This window comes from Lepidochelys kempii, chromosome 8 (genome assembly GCF_965140285.1).
Source record: "Lepidochelys kempii isolate rLepKem1 chromosome 8, rLepKem1.hap1, whole genome shotgun sequence".
Lineage (NCBI taxonomy): Eukaryota > Metazoa > Chordata > Testudines > Cheloniidae > Lepidochelys > Lepidochelys kempii.
This window is the reverse complement of record NC_136387.1, coordinates 15,932,850-15,951,759: the sequence shown is the minus strand read 5'-3', so window position 1 is coordinate 15,951,759 and position 18,910 is coordinate 15,932,850. Positions and strand designations below refer to the sequence as shown.

General features: G+C 41.3%; 1 protein-coding gene across 9 annotated transcripts in view; it reads left to right on the top strand.

Moving 5' to 3' along the window:
• The window catches only part of AFF4 (ALF transcription elongation factor 4), a 74,301-nt gene that overhangs the window by 35,818 nt on the left and 19,573 nt on the right, over positions 1 to 18,910 (top strand). For all 9 annotated transcript variants that reach the window (XM_078854009.1, XM_078854008.1, XM_078854006.1 and 6 more), the window contains 8 exons: positions 484 to 570; positions 6,353 to 6,389; positions 8,391 to 8,439; positions 13,864 to 13,884; positions 14,599 to 14,653; positions 15,896 to 15,933; positions 16,327 to 16,489; positions 17,109 to 18,023. In XM_078854009.1, coding sequence (XP_078710135.1) covers positions 484 to 570; positions 6,353 to 6,389; positions 8,391 to 8,439; positions 13,864 to 13,884; positions 14,599 to 14,653; positions 15,896 to 15,933; positions 16,327 to 16,489; positions 17,109 to 18,023 — 1,365 coding nt within the window. The remainder of the gene's footprint in view (positions 1 to 483; positions 571 to 6,352; positions 6,390 to 8,390; positions 8,440 to 13,863; positions 13,885 to 14,598; positions 14,654 to 15,895; positions 15,934 to 16,326; positions 16,490 to 17,108; positions 18,024 to 18,910) is intronic.

The following is an 18,910-nucleotide window of genomic DNA, read 5'->3' as shown; positions in this document are numbered from 1 at the left end:
TACCTGACTTCCTAAAAATCATCAGTGAGAAAAGTACTTGGATTCCAGTTTCTGCTGCAACTGCTGTTGTGCCCTTCAGTTTCCTAGATCTTCTTACTAAGTATTGATACAAATTGATGTCCCTGTTTTAAACTTGCTGGTAAAGTTTTGGAAGAACAAAAAGCAGCTTATCAGTTCTATGTATTTTCTTTATTGAATGTATTTTAGTGTCCATTTTCATGGACAAACATTCTTTTTAAAGAATTTTCAGATTTCTCTGCAAAAGTGTGCATTATATAGGCAGAGAATGGAACTGCATACTCAAAATGCTGTCAAATGGATATAGTAAACCAAAAAAAACAAATTAGTCTCTAATATTAAATCTTAGGTTTTACATCTAATGGTTTAGGTAAAAATATTTCTCACAGAAGTGTGTATAGCTTTTTAAAGGTGACATTTGTTAACCTTAACATATAATGGCTTTGCTGTTTGGTTTGGTTACAGGAGATGACCCACTCTTGGCCTCCCCCTCTGACTGCTATTCATACACCATGCAAAACCGAACCTTCAAAATTTCCTTTTCCAACTAAGGTTAGTGAATGACAAACCTAACTTTATATTTATTTAGTAGTTAAATATTGAGTGACATTAAAAGGAGTTTCTCTAGTTTTAAAGATCAAGACTTGCACTGCAGGATTTTAAAGCTCTTAAGTTCAACTGTGCATTGTCATTTGCGGTTTGTTTGAAATAGGTACTAACCATTTGTCTGAAAATCCATCTTGGCTTTGCAACAGTGCCCATGATAGCCCTGTAAAGAGCACAAATCTGTTTTTCCCCATCTGCATTCACTCAACTGCTGTACCTTCCTGAAAGGAACAAAATTGGGAAGTAGTATCTGGCTGCTGTGGCTTCAGTCCCATTGAGAACAATGGGAAATGACAGCCATTTTGAAACAGAGCAGTTTTTCATTGATTTTTCTGTAAATAATGCTATTTTCCATCAGCAGGGGCTGAAGAAGAAACTTTGTTACGAAGAGCTTTGTTGTCATGACCATTAATCTTAAAAGGTTCTTTTCAAAAAGTACTCATTGCAGCAGATCGGCTCAGTAGGGAAGGAAGGAAGGGAAAACTGGTGTGTGCGCACGCTCATGAGAATGTGGATAGGATCCAAGAGGGAGAAGGGAAACTGCGCAGTACACTCTGGTTGCTTTGTACTGGTCTGTAGTGGGGTATGTACTGGTAGATCTGGCCTTGAAAGTTTAAAAAAACCTTTTTTTAAATTGATAGTACGTATCTTCATATCATTGGAAATATCACACAGTAACATTCTCTTTTAGTATTTATGTATAACATTTTAAATTAAAAACAAAAGAAAATATAATTTCCAGATAAAAACTACATTAACTTGTCGTAAGGCTGAATACATGTCAGTAACTTAAAAGCATCTAGGGATCCTGTAATTATCTCCAAAGTCAAACATCACAAATGCAGGGAATGTGAAGGTATGGTTAAGCTTATAAGAAATTTGGACATATAAAGTATGGAAATGCACAGTTAAGCACTTAAAAAAGCCAACTGAATAGAGTTAAGGTTGTTCTATCCCCTCCCCTCATGGTATCATTAATGTCTTTAAAAATCAGTATTTATAGTTCTAGAGTCAATGTATGTTTGTTAGCCCGGTGTCACTTTCCAGAACAAGGCATCACTAGAAGAAGACAGTGCAGCTCTTACATCCCTGTATCTTACATCTATCCCTCATTTCTTGTGTGTGATCAACAGTGAAAGAACATTGCAATATCATTCTGCTCCAGAGTTAACACACCCTTAAAATGGATTGGGGCAATCTGCTCTTCCCTTGGCACTGTTTCAGTATTTACAGGCTCAGCAAATGTTACTTCATAAATAACCTTTATAATGTTAACTGAATAATCTTCAAAGTCTTGAGGGCTAGACTTATTTTTTTGTAATGAAAGCTGAGATTTTGGAGCATTGCGGGCAGACTCCAGAAGAAAGTAAGACCCCACTGAATGACCCAATTCGATCCCTGATAGAGAATAGTTGAGTTATAAGTATATTTCACTTGAAATTTATTTTTGTCAATTGTTTTTTATGTTCATCTATTTCATTCTTAACATCTTGTATCACTTGCTTTTTTTTGTGGGGAATGGGCACTGTCTTCTTATGTAATCTCCAAGATTAATGTAGCTGCCTTGAGCTGTGGTGAAAATTACTAATATATTTCTCTAAAATGCTCTGGCCAGGTCTCATGACTACCAATGGACATCACCTCCACACCCCTGCTGTCAATACATACCCACAAACAGAGTCCAATCCTCCCTGTAGAGAACAGAATGGGGGACCTGCACAGGTCTCCCAAACCTAGGGCCAGCCCTGTACCTGTCTTTCTCCTTTGTACTGTATGTTCTTGTTTGCTGCTATCCAGTGAGCTGATAATTTACAAAGTATTCTACAACAATTCCTAGTTTTACTTCATGATGCAAATCCAGAAATGAGTCTCATCATTTCATTATTTGTTCCCTTTTGGTACTTATATGATCTTGTCAGTGTAATGACAGATCTAAAAAGCTTGCACACATTTCATCCAAGCTTAATTTGCTGAGTAATACAAAATTGGCAACCCAGTAGTAATACACTAAGTTAAGTTTCATAATATTCAAAACTAGTATGTAATAACCCCAACATACTTGAAGAAATCTGTTTCTTTACAGAATGTTTTTTCTCTACCTTGCTAACATGTGCCTATTTGTTATTGTAGGGTTGTTTATTAATTGTTTGGCTTGTGGGCCTTTGACTTGACTTTCCTCCCAAGCATATATATTGAATCATTTGTATGGGGTGGGGGAAAGAAGCTATATTAGATTACTTGGCCTTGCTGACGTATAAGAACAAAAAGTCAGGTCACATTTTTGGACCTTTATCAACCTGGATTGTGTTTCTTAAACCAGCTTGCAAAAAATTCCATTTATGGCTTCTCCATGTCTTCTGACTTTTAGCCAACTTTTTTCATTCTATGACTATGCATCTTAGATGTGGAACTCTGTTAAATACTCTCTGCAGATCCAAAGTCTATAATTTCCTCTGCCATGTTGTACCCCCTGTCATTCTTGGCAGGAATATCTTTTAAGAATTCCAGCAAGTTAGTGATCCATGGGTTTGTTTAGCCTGAAACCATAATGGAATGCAGAAAAAAAAAAACAGAACAGCAGTTTACTTTAATCAAGCTGTACTGTCCTAAGAGGACTTGATCTCTTCAGAAACTGTACTTCCTTCACATTAATATGCTGCTAGGTTTCACAGCATTCTATTTGTGTGCTAACACTTGGTGTGTCTCGCATGCCAAACTACAAACTTAGGCACTTTTCTGTGGACTAATATGTCAACTTAGATTGTTAGGGGAAGGACTGTCTTTTTTTATGTGAATTGTGCCTAGAATGGTGGTCCCAGATTCCTGATTGGGCCTATTGGTATTACCTTAACATATTTTAATAATGGTAAAGCAGGTCCTAAGCCAGAACAAAGCTGCATGAAATTGGCTTCCTCACAGGATTACCGTGTAGATCTTTTTCGTAACAAATCTGGATAAAATTTTTGATGGAGCTTAGGACTCTAAATACTTAAGTCACTTTTGAAAATTGTACACTCTGTCATTTGGTTTGAGCCATGGTCTGAGGCCTGAGGTTACTGCTCCATCCTCAGGTAGATTTCCTGCAGATGACTGTCAGACTCCAAAGCCAGAATATTGGTATTATATATAAAATGTCTGTCTGTATGTGTGTGCATAGATAGACACGTACCATGCAAACATCTTAAAAGCCAAGGATTTTTTGTACAGGTGAAAGTTGCTCAATTATGAGGTCTGAGACTGAAGTCTGCTCTCCACAAAGCAAATAGTACGGCAGCATTGTAAACTTCTGCCCTGGAGTACCTCAGATGTGACCTAGAGGAGGGATGGCTAAGGAAGGGAACGGGAGTTTTGTTTCCAAGTTTATTCGGTCACTGACCTCTGAGTATCAGCAATGGCATTGATTAGGGTTAATTGTGTTGCTGTTAAGTTAGTAATATGGAAAGTGGAATTGAGACCGTGGTCTCATTTCAAATAGAACCCAACGGCCATCAAATGGCAACCACTTTTAGTCACTGCTACCTGGACTAGAGCCAAGTTGGCAACTTACCTCAGTCCTGCATTACCATTCTGCCCATATTATATCCAGTCTTCCCTCTCTCTGCTTTTTATGTCTAAGTGCAGTTTGCTTCCTGCTTAAATCTCTTCATTGCCTGTCCTGACCAGTCTGTCTGCTGTTACTCCCATTAGATTAATATGGTCTCCTTCCTCTCCATTGTTTCTCAATTGTCCCTTCCTAAGTAGTCCCCTAGGGGAGATGATACTGCTGGAAATAACTTTGTAGCTGTAAGCTTGTGCTTTTGCTTGTCTGAGTTTCTTAAAGTGAAATGTGTTCAAAACCAAAATAGATTATTGGAAAATGGATTTAAAACCAAATATATCTTAATCAAAGTGCACCCCCAGGGTATGCTATGGTGTGACTTAAAAATATTTAAGTGACACAAATGGATAATTGCACAGACATTCTTTTATAGCATTCACAATGTGTACATTAGAAGAAACAGATGTAAACTGCTTTTTGTATGCCCACCCCAGGATGGTAGTTATCTACAAGTGTTATTGAAATTAGGCAGCGTAATAATTTTCCTACTATCCTGGCTTCCATTTTGAATGATAGCCTACCACTTTTGCCTGCTGGCTACTTTTGGCCATGGAGGCAAAAAGAAACCAAATAGCAGATAATCATTCTGACATTCAGTATGTCAGTGTGAAATATAAAAATCCGTCATTGCTTTAACCTTTTGCATGTTTCCAAAGTTTATCTGGTAGTTATCTGTTGAAGCTGGGAAGATGTCACAAGGCTTCATTTTGAGATAATTTAAATTTTTACTCTTTTCTTTGATTAAAGAAGCAATTTTTAAAATAGAACATATAAAACAAGCTATCTTTAGGAAGAGGGAAGTCTTTAGCAGAACACAGTGAGCTTTATATCCTGCAGTGAAGAACTCCGAAGAAATAAAACTCTCCTTTATGTATTGCTGCTTCAACAACTTACTCATCTACAATAAAAATTTGAGAAGTTTTTAAAGGTTTTTAAGAACATCTAAACATGTTGTGTAAAGGTCTTGTTTGCTCAAAATGTTTAGAGTACCATTTTGTACATACAACACTTCAGTGAGCCAATTGCTAGGGAGATTGGTTTACAGGCTTATTATAGAAGTTACAACCCACTGTTGGTTGATTACTTGATTCTTCTTGGCAAACTAATGGAAGAGTATTTTAATTAAGTATACTAGATTCAATTTCCTAAGCAGTGCATTTCAAGTTGTCATGTATTTTCAGCTATTTCATATTTTTAGGGCCAAAGCTGGACTGCATTGAAACAAGGTTATGGTCAGAAAAGGTGACTATATAAATATGGCATTCTTATTCGGCAGTCTGCTCCCTGTACCTACTCAATCAGATCTGTTTATTTAAGGACTATAAAACAAGCTTTTGTTTTTTTTAAATTACATTTAGCAGGATTGACTTTGCACTACTGTGTGGGGGAGAGCTGGATTTTGTGGAATCTAATCAGCTTCTGGTGCCAGGGTCTCTACTGCTGATGTCCAAGCTAGAATGAACATGACTTGATTTTCAAGGCTAGATTTCCATAATTTGGGTATATAATTTACATAAGCAAATTAGTCTAAGGGCTTGTTGGGATCGAGGGGCAGTGATCAATCCAGCAGGGGTCAATTTATCATGTCTAGTCTAGACGCAATAAATAGAGTGCTCTCCCGTCAACTCCGGTACTCCTCCAGAGCGAGAGGCGTAGGCGGATTCGATGGGGGCGTATCAGCTGTCGACTCACCGTATTATTCACGTAGCTGAAGTTGTGTAACTTAGATCAATTTCCCCTCCCAGTCTGGACCAGGCCTAACTTGTGAGCACTGCTAAGATAATTGTACATAAATTAGGTGTTGAGTTGCATGGGTAACGGGGGGGCGGGGGACAGCACACACAGATGGGCTGGTGTAGAAGGGGAATAGAGGCAGGCCTAGTGAAGTAAGTCCCTGTTCTAAGACCATGTGCTTGGGTTTGGAATGTCTTTTGGGGTAGGTGCAGGGAATTTGAGCCCAGAGGAACAATCCGGTACCCGTATTCCTTGCTTTTGCTTCACTCTTCTACTTAAGTCCTAATACACTGCAGTCTTTTAAATGTATAGGGGGCAGTATGACTCAGCCTTTACTTTCATCATTAGTTAACGCTCCCTTTTGAAGTAATCCTATGTAACTTTTTATTCCCTTAGGAGTCTCAACAGTCCACTTTTGGCACTGGAGAGCAGAGTGAGTATTTAAAGTAGTTTAATATATTTTAAAAAATATTTATATAAAATGTTTTCATGTTACGACTAATGTCCCAAATGCCCTTTGGGCTTCTTGGCTTTTTTTAAATCTAAATTTTCCAGAGAGGTGTCTCAGGTTAAACCCCCAAGTTAGCATTTCCATATTTTCTTCCAGTCTTACACTATAAAACAGATAATTGGCTTTCTTTTACAAGTCCTGTTATATGATCTGAAAGGTAATGATTAAACTGTATTGTGGTTGCTGGCATCTAAAGGAAATACCTAGCTGTACCCAGTCATATTACTGTAATCCTCTGAAAGATGCTTTCTCTTTAGAGGTAATTGAAAATCATAGTGATAATTGTATGTGAAAACTCAAACCCCAGTTTCTGAAAGTCTGATATCCAGCAGACAAATTAATATGTGTAGTAGAATAAAGCATAAGGTTTTTTATATAGCTGGGGACAATAGCCACACTGTAGCTTCCCCTTGTTATGGCACTCCATGCTCACCTTATTGGGCATAATTCAAAACCGAAAATATAGTAATGTCAGGAGCTCTAGGGTATGATTATGCATATGCTCACTCTCCGCTACTACCAGAGCACTTTTCAGAATTTGAACAAAAGCAACAAAGCTCTCGTTGAAATATGTCTTTCCTTTTCCATGAGAATTACTCAAATGGATTATTTACAGGTAGTGCGTTTAGTGTGACTGAAACACAGCCCATACTCCTACACTTCCATCAAGCTTTACCCTTCATACCCCGAATAATTAATCAGATTAAGTAGTAAAAGCAGAGAGTGGCTTATTCTTGTATATTGACAAGCTGCTTACTCTGAACACACAATAAAGAGAGGAATTAAGGAAATAAATTCAAACACTTAATTAGAAAACCCATTGCTATGGTATATTGGCCTATCTATAAATGCTTCATATAGAAATACACTGTAAAATGGAGAGAAGCCAGCCTAATGAGAGGCTAGGAGTGATTCTCAACTCCTAAAAATTTCACTGAAAACCAAATTATGACCACTTCAGTTCTGACTCATGTTGTGGTGCCCTGGACAGCCTGCCAGAAGTCAGGAATTTAAAGTGACCTACCTTGATTGGTCAGAATGGTGGGAACTGGAGAGCTGAGTAGGGATGATGCACAAGCTAATGTTAACATGATGTATCGGCTGAGTAACTGCATGTCTCTGCATACAGAAAGCACTACAGTTTTCCCAGATAGTATCTTTAACTGAGAGAGAAGGAAAACAAATTGTTCTTTCACAGCATTCAAAATAAATGAAACTTACTGCTGTCTTAAAAAAAAAAAATCACTTAAAATCTGGTCCAGTTTTGTATATTCAGGGTATGTGTACACAGCAAAGAAAAACCCATGTCTGGGCCATGCCTGCTGACTTGGGCTTGTGGGGTGTGGGCTGCAGAGCTGTTTTGTTGCTGTGTAGACTTCCAGGCTCAGGCTGGAGCCCAAGCTCTTGCAGGGTGGGAAACAGCCCTGCAGGCCCAAGTTGACTGAACGGGCCAGCTGCGGGTTTTTCTTTGTTGTGTAGACATACCCTCACTGTTCTTGTTCATGCAGTTTTCTGCTGTGCTAGCCTTTCACCTCTGGATCTTCTAGTTCAAATCTAGGTAAGAGGATATTAATGAAATAATTCTATTAGTCCCAGTCTAATTCATGTATAACTACACCAAGCAAGTAGAACCGTTCAGCGTGATTGGCTCTGCTTAAGAGAACTGTAAAGCAGGCATAGAAAGGGTATATTGCATGTCAGGGTTGAGGTGCATTGATGGAACTCTGTGGGAAGTTTGCATAACATCTGCTTGCATCGTATCTGGCTTACACCAGTTGTGTTAGTACCTCCATTCCTCAAGCGCTAAATTCACTCAACCCTTCTTGCCTTCAGATTAATCTAGGATTTTTATTTCTTTTAACTTTGAAGTGTCTTATTTTGCTGCTCATTTTTAAGGAGTGTACTTCTCTATTTTTTTTCCAGAAAGATTCAATCCCTCATCAAAAACGTCCAATGGTCATCAATCGAAATCGTAAGTTACTCTTATGAAAGGATTAGAACATCCTCTTCAGTGTTTTCCAAACTACTATTTCTGAAGTGTTTTTGAAGGATTTTGGCCCATTAAGATGAAAATAGCCATTTCTCCACACTTTAACACGGATATAACAGTTCTTCTTCAAGTGCTTGCTAATGTCCATTCCATATTAGGTGAAGAAGCTAAAGTTCCACATGGTCTTCTGTTATCCCCTCCCTGGATCTGGGAGACTGGTGTGCCACCTTCAACTTGAAGGATGCAGTCTTTCAAGGACACAGACGCTTCCTCCGGTTTATCACCACTACCAGTTTGAGGTCCTCCCATTTGGCCTGGCGACAGCACCGAGCGTGTTTACCAAGTGCACGTCCGTGGTAGTGTCTGTCTTCAGGCGCCAGATCTATCTGGACCTCGATGACTCGCTCCTCAAGGGCAGTTCTGGGTCTCAAGTCCAAAGGGATGTCATGGTGCTTCAAGCCACGTGCTGCTCTCTGGGCCTTCTGATAAATGACAAAAAGTTGATGTTTGTGCCAATGCAGAGGATAGTTCATTGGAGCGGTCCTCGACTTGACCTACACCAGGGCATTCCTGCTGTGGGACAGGGTTCCACATGCTGACGAACCTCATCACGAGTTCCCTCTGACTACAGCCAGGGTCTGTCTGTACCTGCTGGACCACAAGGCAGTGTGCACTTACGTGGTCCGCTATGCCTGGCCCCTGCAACAATGGCTGGGGACAGTCTATTTCCAGTCCCGAGACCCCCTGGAAAAGATGGTTACGATTCCCCAGGCGATACTTCCTTCGCTGCGATGGTGGACCGACCACAGGACAGTCCTGGAAGGGGTTCCGTTTGACACCCCCCCTTACTCCATCGAGTTGGTGTTGGATGCCTCAGACCTTGGCTGGGGTGTGTATCTCTGCGACCTCCAGGCACGGGATGTGGTCCCCAGAGGAGGTGAAGTTGCACAGAAAGATCAGAGTTCCAAGCAGTCCGGCTGGCGTACGGAGTCTTCCTGCCCCACCTGTCAGGCAAAGCATACGAGTCCTGATGGACAATACAGCCTCAATGTTCTACATCAACAGGCAGGGGGGAGCATGCTCGTTGGCTCTCTGTCAAGAGGCACTCCATCGATGGGAATTCTACATCAGCCACAAGATCCACCTGGAAGCTTGTCACCTTCCCAGCATCAAGAATACACTGGCGGGCCACCTCAGCAGGGACTTCTCTCACCACGAGTGGTCACTCCATCTAGAGGTGTAGCCTGTATGATCTTCCAAAGGTGGGAAACTCTCCAGGTGGACCTGTTCGCAACCAGACAGAACAGGAAGTTCCACCAGTTTTGTTCTCGGCAAGGTCTGAGCAAAGGCTCCCTCTCTGCCTTTCTCCTGTTGTGGTCAGGGAGCCTGTTGTACACATACTCTCCGATTCCACTCATCAGCAAGGTCCTGGCAAAGATCAAGAGACAACGCGCAAGTTGTTGTGATTGCTGTGGCGTGGCCTTGCCAGCATTGGTTCAGAACGTTTATGAGCCTGACAGCAGGCCTTCCCTGGCCCCTGCCCAACCAACCGGATCTGCTGTCACAGGATCATGGTTGGCTCCCACACCCCCAACCTTGAGTCTGTCCATCTCTCAGCGTGGATGCTGTGTGGCTGAACCTGGAGGAGCGGACCTGTTTGGAAGGAGTCCAACAGGTCCTCCTGGAAAGTAGGAAGCTCTCAACTAGACTGACTGACTTGCTAAGTGGATGAGGTTTTCCCACTGGGCATCCTTCCTTTGCGTTCCTCCATACAGGCTGACCTGGACTACCTGCTCCATTTGAGGAACCAGGGCCTGGTGCACTCTTCCATTAGAGTGCATCTTGCAGTCATCTCTGTCTGTCCTTGAATCGGGGGGTGAAAAGCAGTGTTTTCCCATGACATGGTCAGATTCTCGAGAGGGCTCGAGAGACTCTTCCCTCAGGTATGGGCTCCTGTCCCTCAGTCGGATCTTAACTTGGTCCTCTCTAGGCTCACTGGCCCACCCTTTGATCTGCTGGGTTCTTGCTCCTTTTCCCACCTGTCATGGAAGGTCGTGTTCCTGGTGGTGGTGATGTCCGCGAGACAGGTCTCTGAAATTAAAGCCTTGACCGTGTGTGGTGGTTCTGAGGTCTTCTACAAAGACAAGGTTCAGTTGTGGCCCTACCCGGCCTTCCTGCTGAAGGTGGTATAAACCTTCCATATGAACCAGGACGACATCCTCCTGGTGTTCTGTCCCAAACCACACAGGACCAGTGAAGAGAAGTGTCTTCACATGCTGGATGTCCAAAGGGCCTTGGCTTTTTACTTAGAACGTGTCAAGCCTTTCCATAAATCAACTCAGCTCTTCATCACTATGGCAGACAGGATGAAAGACCTTCCGGTGTCCTTGCAGAGGATTTCCAATTGGATCACCTCGTGCATAAGGACCTGTTATGACCTTGGGGGGGGGGGTTCCACCACCGATTGTTAGAGCCCGCTTGACGAGAGCGCAGGCATTTTTGGTGGCTTTCCTGACGCACGTCCCTATCCAAGACCTCTGTAGATCTGCAATGTGGTCCTCTGTTCACACGTTCACGGCTCATTATGCCATCATGGAACAGGCCAGGGACGACACTGGGTTCGGCAGAGCTGTGTTGCAATCTACACGTCCGTGAACTCCGACCCGCCTCTGGTGGTACTGCTTTAGAGTCACCTAATATGGAATGGACATGAACAAGCACTCGAAGAAGAGAAGACCCGTTACCTTTTCCGTAACTGGTGTTCTTTGAGATGTGTTGCTCATGTCCATTTCACAACCTGCCCTCCTTCCCCACTGTTGGAGTTTCTGGCAAGAAGGAACTGAGGGTGGGGGAACCGGTGGTGCCCCTTATACCGTGCTATGTGGGCACCACTCCAGAGGGTGCCAGAGCTGGTATCCGTAGGGGACCGGCAAGGGAAAAATTTCAAGTACCGGTGCATGTGGTGAGCACACGCACCTAATATGGAATGGACATGAGCAACGCATGTCGAAGAGCACCAGTTATAGAAAAGGTAACTGTCTTTTCTTATGTAGAATCTTAATTCTTGTTGATTACCAGAAAATGGCTACCAAGCCCATGTGAAAAGGACACTTTCCAAGATGGTAGACATAAAATTTGAGACTAACTGCTGCTTCACAAGGGCACATGTGTGAACGTTGCTTTTCCCCGCTTTCCTTTTTTGTTGTTGTATGCTAGCAGGATACTTATATAATATTTCTATTCTTGGGGTTGCTTGATGTTTCAGTACTTCGACAAGAATGAGGAGGGCAGGTAGGGTAGAGGGACCTTTTAAAATAAATGTTCATGGTTACAGAGAAATCCAGTTACCTGGGTTGTAAAGTTATGATCTACTTTCAGCTGCTGACAGTTACAAAAATGGTTTGGGGAGCTCTGATGTTCTGTAGTCAGAGGATACAGTGTGGAATATGCTTAAAGAAGCTTAAATTGGGGGCCCTTTCTTCTGCTTGAATACCAAACATTTATCATACAGATGTTGATACAAATGTGGTAAACTACATCACCGTACATACATACCGAACATTACACTTCATCTGTCTGCTACACAACCATAAAAAAAAAATCAGTGTAAACTAGAAGCTTTTTGATTAGTGTTTTTTTTTTCTTAAATTTTTGGTGACTTTATTCTTTATAATGAGTAAGTTGGGTGAAAATTTGACACCTGGTGCTCAAAGGTTAATTGTTTCTAGAAAACGCAAATATGTACACCAAAGTAAGTTAAGTGGCTGTCTGTATGTTACTCTTGGGGGCATTCTGTGCCAAAGAATTAAAAATTCTGTGCACAATATTTTAAAATTTTGCAAAATTCTGAAAATTATATTTGTCAAAATAACACTAAATAATCACTCCAGTTTCATTTATTTTGGTAATTTATTTCAAAATACCCTGTCAGCAAGTATGCCTGTAACAATTCTCTCTCTCTCTCTCTCTCTCTCTCCCTCTCCCTCTCCCTCTCCCTCTTCCCCCCCCCCCCCCCCCAGTAGAGTTAAAGAAATCCCTATGACAACCCAGTTCCTGTTTCTCTGACCCCTTCCTCTCTGAACCAAGCCACAGGGGCCCCCCAGCCAATACATATGAATCCCCTGTTCCCCCAGAGCCAGATAGCTGCACGCCCTCTTTTACGCACCCCCACTCCTCCCCCCAGCCTAGGGATCCAGAGGGGAAAAACAGCCTGATGCTCGGTCCCAGGTTTCCACAGTTTCCTGCGCACTGCCCTCTCCTTCCCTCAGGGCTAGCTGGGAACTGCAGCTGCCAGGAACCCTCTAGCTTCCAACTCCCCAGCAGTGTCTTCTGTGTGTGGGCTGGGCTCTGCTGGGTCCAGCAGCCCCTAGTGGCAGCTAGCAGCACTGCAGCCCATTTCTGTGGGGCAAAGGAAATTCTGCATGCACAACGTTACTTTCTGCGAAATTCTGTATTGCGCAGTGGTGGAGAATTCCTCCAGGAGTAATATATGTAATTAAAGTGCGTTTATGTCCAGAAACGTTAGGTTTTTTAAAAAAATTGTGGGGTTCTGTAGGATTCTATTACTGTGACAGCCATGTCAAATTTGATCAGTTTACAAATATGCCTTTATCTACCAGTCCTGCAAAGCTGAGCTCTTAGAGTTGACCTGGACTTGTTGCTTATGCATTCTCTCCAATAAATAACATTCTGCAAAACAAGTTTTGCCCTCAGTTATACCAGTTCAGTTTCAAAGTCTTCAATTAGCAGTTGTTTTACTGTGTAAGCAGAAATAGAACCCAGTTCTTTCTCCCTTGCCTGTCCAGGCTTCACAGTGCTAACAGGAGTAGAAAAGCAGTAACTCTCTACCCCTCTGAAAAACCTGCTGTTGTCTCTGTGACTAGATATGACTTCAAACACAGCCTCTTTACACAGTTGCTTTTAAAAAAGATGCTTACCCGCATTAAGTGTAAGAGATAATAACAGAAGGATTACACCCTTAATTTTTCCTTTGCTCTTTTGTCATAGTAGTATTTCAACAATGCTATACTTATGGTTGGGACTGGTATTTTTGGTGGATGCAAAAATTACCTGTGGGGGAATTGGAGCAATTTCTGCAACTGGGGACTCTGAGGAGATCTGTGGACAATTGCTGGAAACCCCCATTAGATTCAGGTGTGGGTGAGAGCTTGAGAGTTTATTGCAATGAATTTATACTGCCTTAAATAAAATGATAGGGCAAGATTGCACTTTGTGTAGTCAGTAAACTTGTTCCTTTAGGGAGACAAACATTAAATGACCTTTTTTGGGGGAAAAGATATGTTGGGGAGTAGACCCAAGATGTTAGGAATTTCATTAAAACAGCCATACTGCGAAAGTACCTGCATGGGAAACTTATTTTTTAACTTTCTCATTTTCTTCCTCCAGATGTGAATCAAACCAAACAGAGTAAGATACTGTTTTTATATACACTAAAGCCTTTAATAGCAAAAATAAAACAAAAGATGATAAAAACCCTAATGAATGTATTCTCAAAAAGAAAAGAAGTACTTGTGGCACCTTAGAGACTAACAAATTTATTTGAGCATGAGCTTTTGTGAGCTACAGCTCACTTCATCGGATGCATCTGATGAAGTAGGATGCATCTTATGCTCAAATTTGTTAGTCTCTAAGGTGCCACAAATACTCCTTTTCTTTTTGCGAATACAGACTTAACACGGCTGCTACTCTGAAACCTAATTAATGTATGTCTTTCCAGTATTCAGACATTATGCTAGGATTGTGAAATAGATTTAAATATGTATATTGAAACAGCTTTTGTGACAGCAGTGAAATAAAATGTCAGAATTCTAAGTGTCACTCTCTAGCCTCCTTAATTCTATTTAAACAATTCTCTTAATCATTTGCATGCAAGAAGGAAATCGTATAAGTGGTCACTTCTCCTTTCACACTAAAACGTGACACGCAATATTTTTGTATAAAGGATTCTTATACTTAAGCATTGAACATTTTAGTATTGAGTTCTGTGTGCTCCCACATGCAATGAACTCTGTAAACAAAGGAAAATTCCTAGTAACATTTTAGATCAGTTTATAGCCTAACACCACTTTGGAATTAATTTCTAGAGTATATGAAAAATTTATTCCTCTTTCTTTCATTCAGTATGTTGAAAGATGACTTAAAACTCAGCAGCAGTGAAGACAGTGATGGTGAACAGGTATGTACCATAAGTATTAAAGTTTTAGAAAAGTTCAGCAGACACAACTGAAGTGTTCAATACTAAGTTTCTTTTTTAAAAACCTGCAGTGCTTGGCTGGTTGTAAATTGAACACTTGTCAGTAAGCATTAATTAAAAAGCAAGATTTTTCAAAGTAACTGTGTAGCAATACAGTAGAACTACTTTTTGGAATATATAATCACTGTTTGTTTGAGTCCTTGCTTCCAGTTTTGCCTTTAGACTTCCAAATCTCACTGTGTAGCAATTTCATATTGCCTTTTCACCAACATAAAATGGAACAGAATGTACTCAAGAAGTATAAACTCTTAGTGACAAGGAGACATTTTCAGGATTGATTTTTTTCCCCTCACATGTGGTGGCCTGCCATTTAAGGACATAGCACATCTTCAAAATAATACGTGGCATAAATTTTTCCACACACCAGTAACTTCAGGATTGGGATTGGTTGTCTAATGTATGTGAACACTCCCACCAAATTTCCTTTTTCTGTTACTACTTCTACAGTAGCATCTTCACTCTAGTTGGGAAACTGGATTCTCCCTTAGTGGATATTAACTCTCTGTAATACAAATTGTCCTATCTTTGGCACTGATCTTATATAATTTTAAAAATAGCCCTTTCAGGAACTTAGATGGCATGGTTGTCTGCACTGCCATTTAGTATCCCAGGGTCATTTTCTGTTTTAGTTTCCAATCCCAGTCTTGTTTTTTTTTTTTTTTAAATCAGGATAATGCTGTTGAGGGATTTTACACAATCGCTAGGAGCACGGAAATAGGGCCTTTCGTTGCTTAACATCAACCACTTTGGGCTATTGAGGAATAACCCTGATAGACCCAAGTTGTGACCAGTCGTCACACACAAAGATGAATAACACAGGGCAATGAGTAGGGAGGAATTGGAACTCTTAAAACCATAGTAGGCTGTATAGGACTCTGGGGAGATAATAGTTCATTGACTTTGCTACTTGTTTGCTGTGTGAACTTGGCCAAATAATTTAATCTGTCTGTTTCCCTCTCTGAGGATAATATGCAATTTTGTAAACTACTCCAGTGTGTTCAGATGAGAGGTGCTATATGTGCTAAGTGTGTGTGGTGTTGGTGATGAGGAAGGAGCATTAGAGCTCTATTTTTGTTTTCGTCTCCATGCAGTACACAATACATAATGTAATTTATGGAAGCTTCTTCCTCACCCTGGTTTTATTATTATTTTTTTTAATTACAGGATTCTGATAAGATAGTGCCAAGGAGTACACCTGGAAGGTAAGCATTTATAGTTGATTTTTAGCAGTTCACAGCAAATGACATAACGACACTTGAGCAGATGAGTTTTCCTAATTTGATCTGACTGCTCTAAAAATCCATGTCTGACACTGTAGACATCTGGCTTGTGCTAACCCAAGAAGTGATTAGAACTTGATAATTGGTTAAACAGCTTTTCTCCTCCAACATGTAGATACTTAACAGCTTGAAAAATAAAGCCACAATTGTTTAGATAAGTAATTTTCCAGTCTATTTGCTGTACTCAATTATGTAGAATTTTCTGCTGGATAATTAAGACGTCAAAACCTTAATTTTTCTGTTGCAAAAAAGAATTATGTGAAACTTGCGTGTATTACATAGTCTTGATTATTTTACTTTTTTGTCTTTCCCCAGTAATTCTGAACCTTCACAGCATAATAGTGAAGGAGCAGATAATTCCAGGGATGACTCAAGCAGCCATAGTGGATCTGAAAGCAGTTCTGGATCTGACTCTGAAAGTGAAAGTAGTTCCAGTGACAGTGAGGCTAATGAGCCATCCCAGAGTGCATCTCCAGAGGTAGGCTTTGATATCTGGTTTGAGTTATAATCCATCTACAATAATCTTCGCATCAATCTTGACTGTTAAGAACAGAGCGATAGTTTGAGAAGATGCTAAATAAAGCATAAAATAGACAAACCTTTTTGAATGATTTTCAGCAGCAGTTTATCAGATTCTTTAAATGAACTGTTTAAAAAAACAAACACATTTAGCACTTGGCTTTGACATGTACTTCGTGCCACTTGGCTCTGAAAGCTTGGGAGTCAGACATGCTTATACAGTAATACTACAACAATGAAAAAAGTAGCTTAAAGCATGTTATGCACTAACTTCCATTTAGTCATTGATGTAACTGTGATATGGCACAACGTTTTGGGTCACACCATGATGCTGTGCTTGGGCCAAAAGCATCCGCTGTAGCGCCTCTCATCCTCTGCCAGCAATTATTTGTCAAGGCTCTGTGAAGGCATAAGATGTGTGGCTTCCACACTGTATTCCAACACATCATACTTTGTTCATTAGCACAGTCTGCTTTCTGCATAGCTGTTACCTTGGTGTACAACACAATATTGAAGCCTTTGGAGTGAAATGGGGCAAGAAAATATATAGTGTTTAATACTCCTCCCTCTTTTTTTAGCCTGAGCCACCCCCAACAAACAAATGGCAACTAGACAACTGGTTGAACAAAGTGAATCCGCATAAAGTGTCACCAGCTTCTTCTGTGGAAAGTAATATCCCATCTTCACAAGGCTACAAAAAAGATGGCCGAGATCAGAGCTCCGGGAATGGGTATACGGATCAAAGTGTGTCTAAGGAATCCATTTCCTCCACTCCTGTGCGAGATTCCAAAACCACCCAAAAAGGATCGGAGAGCAGTCGTGGCAGGCAGAAGTCACCTGCACAGAGTGATAGCACAATACAGAGGAGGACTGTTGGTAAAAAGCAGCCCAAGAAGGCAGAGAAGGCAGCTATTGAAGAGCCCAGAGGAGGGCTTAAAATAGAAAGCGAAACCCCAGTAGACATGGTAACAAATATGCCCTCAAACAGGCATAAGGCAGCCACAAAGGGCTCTAGAAAACCCAACATAAAGAAGGAGCCCAAATCTTCTCCTCGGCCTACAGCAGAGAAAAAGAAATATAAGGCTTCAAGCAAACCTTCCCAGAAATCCAGGGAATTCATAGAAACAGATACCTCATCCTCTGATTCTGATGAAAACGAGAGCCTGCCTCCTTCATCACAAACTCCCAAATACTCTGAGAGCAATAGGACTCCTGTTAAATCTTCCATGGAGGAGGATGACAGCTTTTTTCGGCAAAGAATGTTCTCTCCTATGGAAGAGAAGGAACTTCTTTCACCACTCAGTGATCCAGATGAACGATACCCACTTATTGTGAAGATCGACCTGAGCCTCTTATCAAGAATACCAGGGAAGCCTTACAAGGACACAGACCCACCCAAAGTGGAGAAGAAAAATGTACCAGAGAAGCATACAAGAGAGTCCCAAAAACCAGTCTCAGACAAAAATTCCACCAAGGGCAAAAGGAAGCATAAGGTAAGTGATCAATTGAAAACTTATCTAGTCTCCATCTCTTGATGGCTAACTACTGAGGCGAGATGGATAGCTCAGTGGCAAGGGAATCTGTCTGGCTTCTGGGTTCCTGGGACTTTCAGGGTGGGTGGGGGAGAACTGGAGTTTGTGTGAGAGCTGGTTGGCATTGTAACTCTCATTGCTCACAATGAAATTTATGCTGGGAAATTCAGACTCTTGTGGAATTGTTGGGTAAGTAGCCTTTTCTTATTGCCACCAGCACTGGCACTAATGTTTCAATCATCCGATTGTCAAAAACTCTGTTATGCTGACCTTTGCCTGGTAATGTTTTCAATTATTAGGAAAATGCAGGGATCCTTGATAGGAGAGTGGACTGAATGATTTATTGGGTTTTCATCCATGTGTGATTCCTGCAATTCTGTGAAATCATCCATGGCCTTGGGGACTGAGAAGCCCTGATTTGGAGCCATAAGGGAATGTCTACACTGCAGTTAAACACAGCAAGCTGGCCTTTGTCAGCTGATTCAGGCTCACAGGGATCAAGCTATGGGGCTGTTTAACTGTGGTGTAGACGTTCAGGCTCAGGTTGGAGCCTTGGCTCTGTTACCCTCCCTCCTCTCAGAATCCCAGAGGGCGTCTTTGCCTCCTCTCTCCCCCCCACCCCCACCCCACCCACTTTCAGGGCACTTCCACTACTCCTGTCCGGAGCCATAACATCCACGCTTCTGTTTTTAGCGTGCTAGTTCGAGTTGAGCTAGCACAAGTCTTTCTGCCCAGGCTGGGAAGTTCACTCCCATTTACAGTGTAGACATATTCTTAACTGCTCCTGGCCTAGGCCCTGTTGAGGGAATGTGCCTGCTCCTACCTCTCTTCCAGGTGTGTGTCAGCTT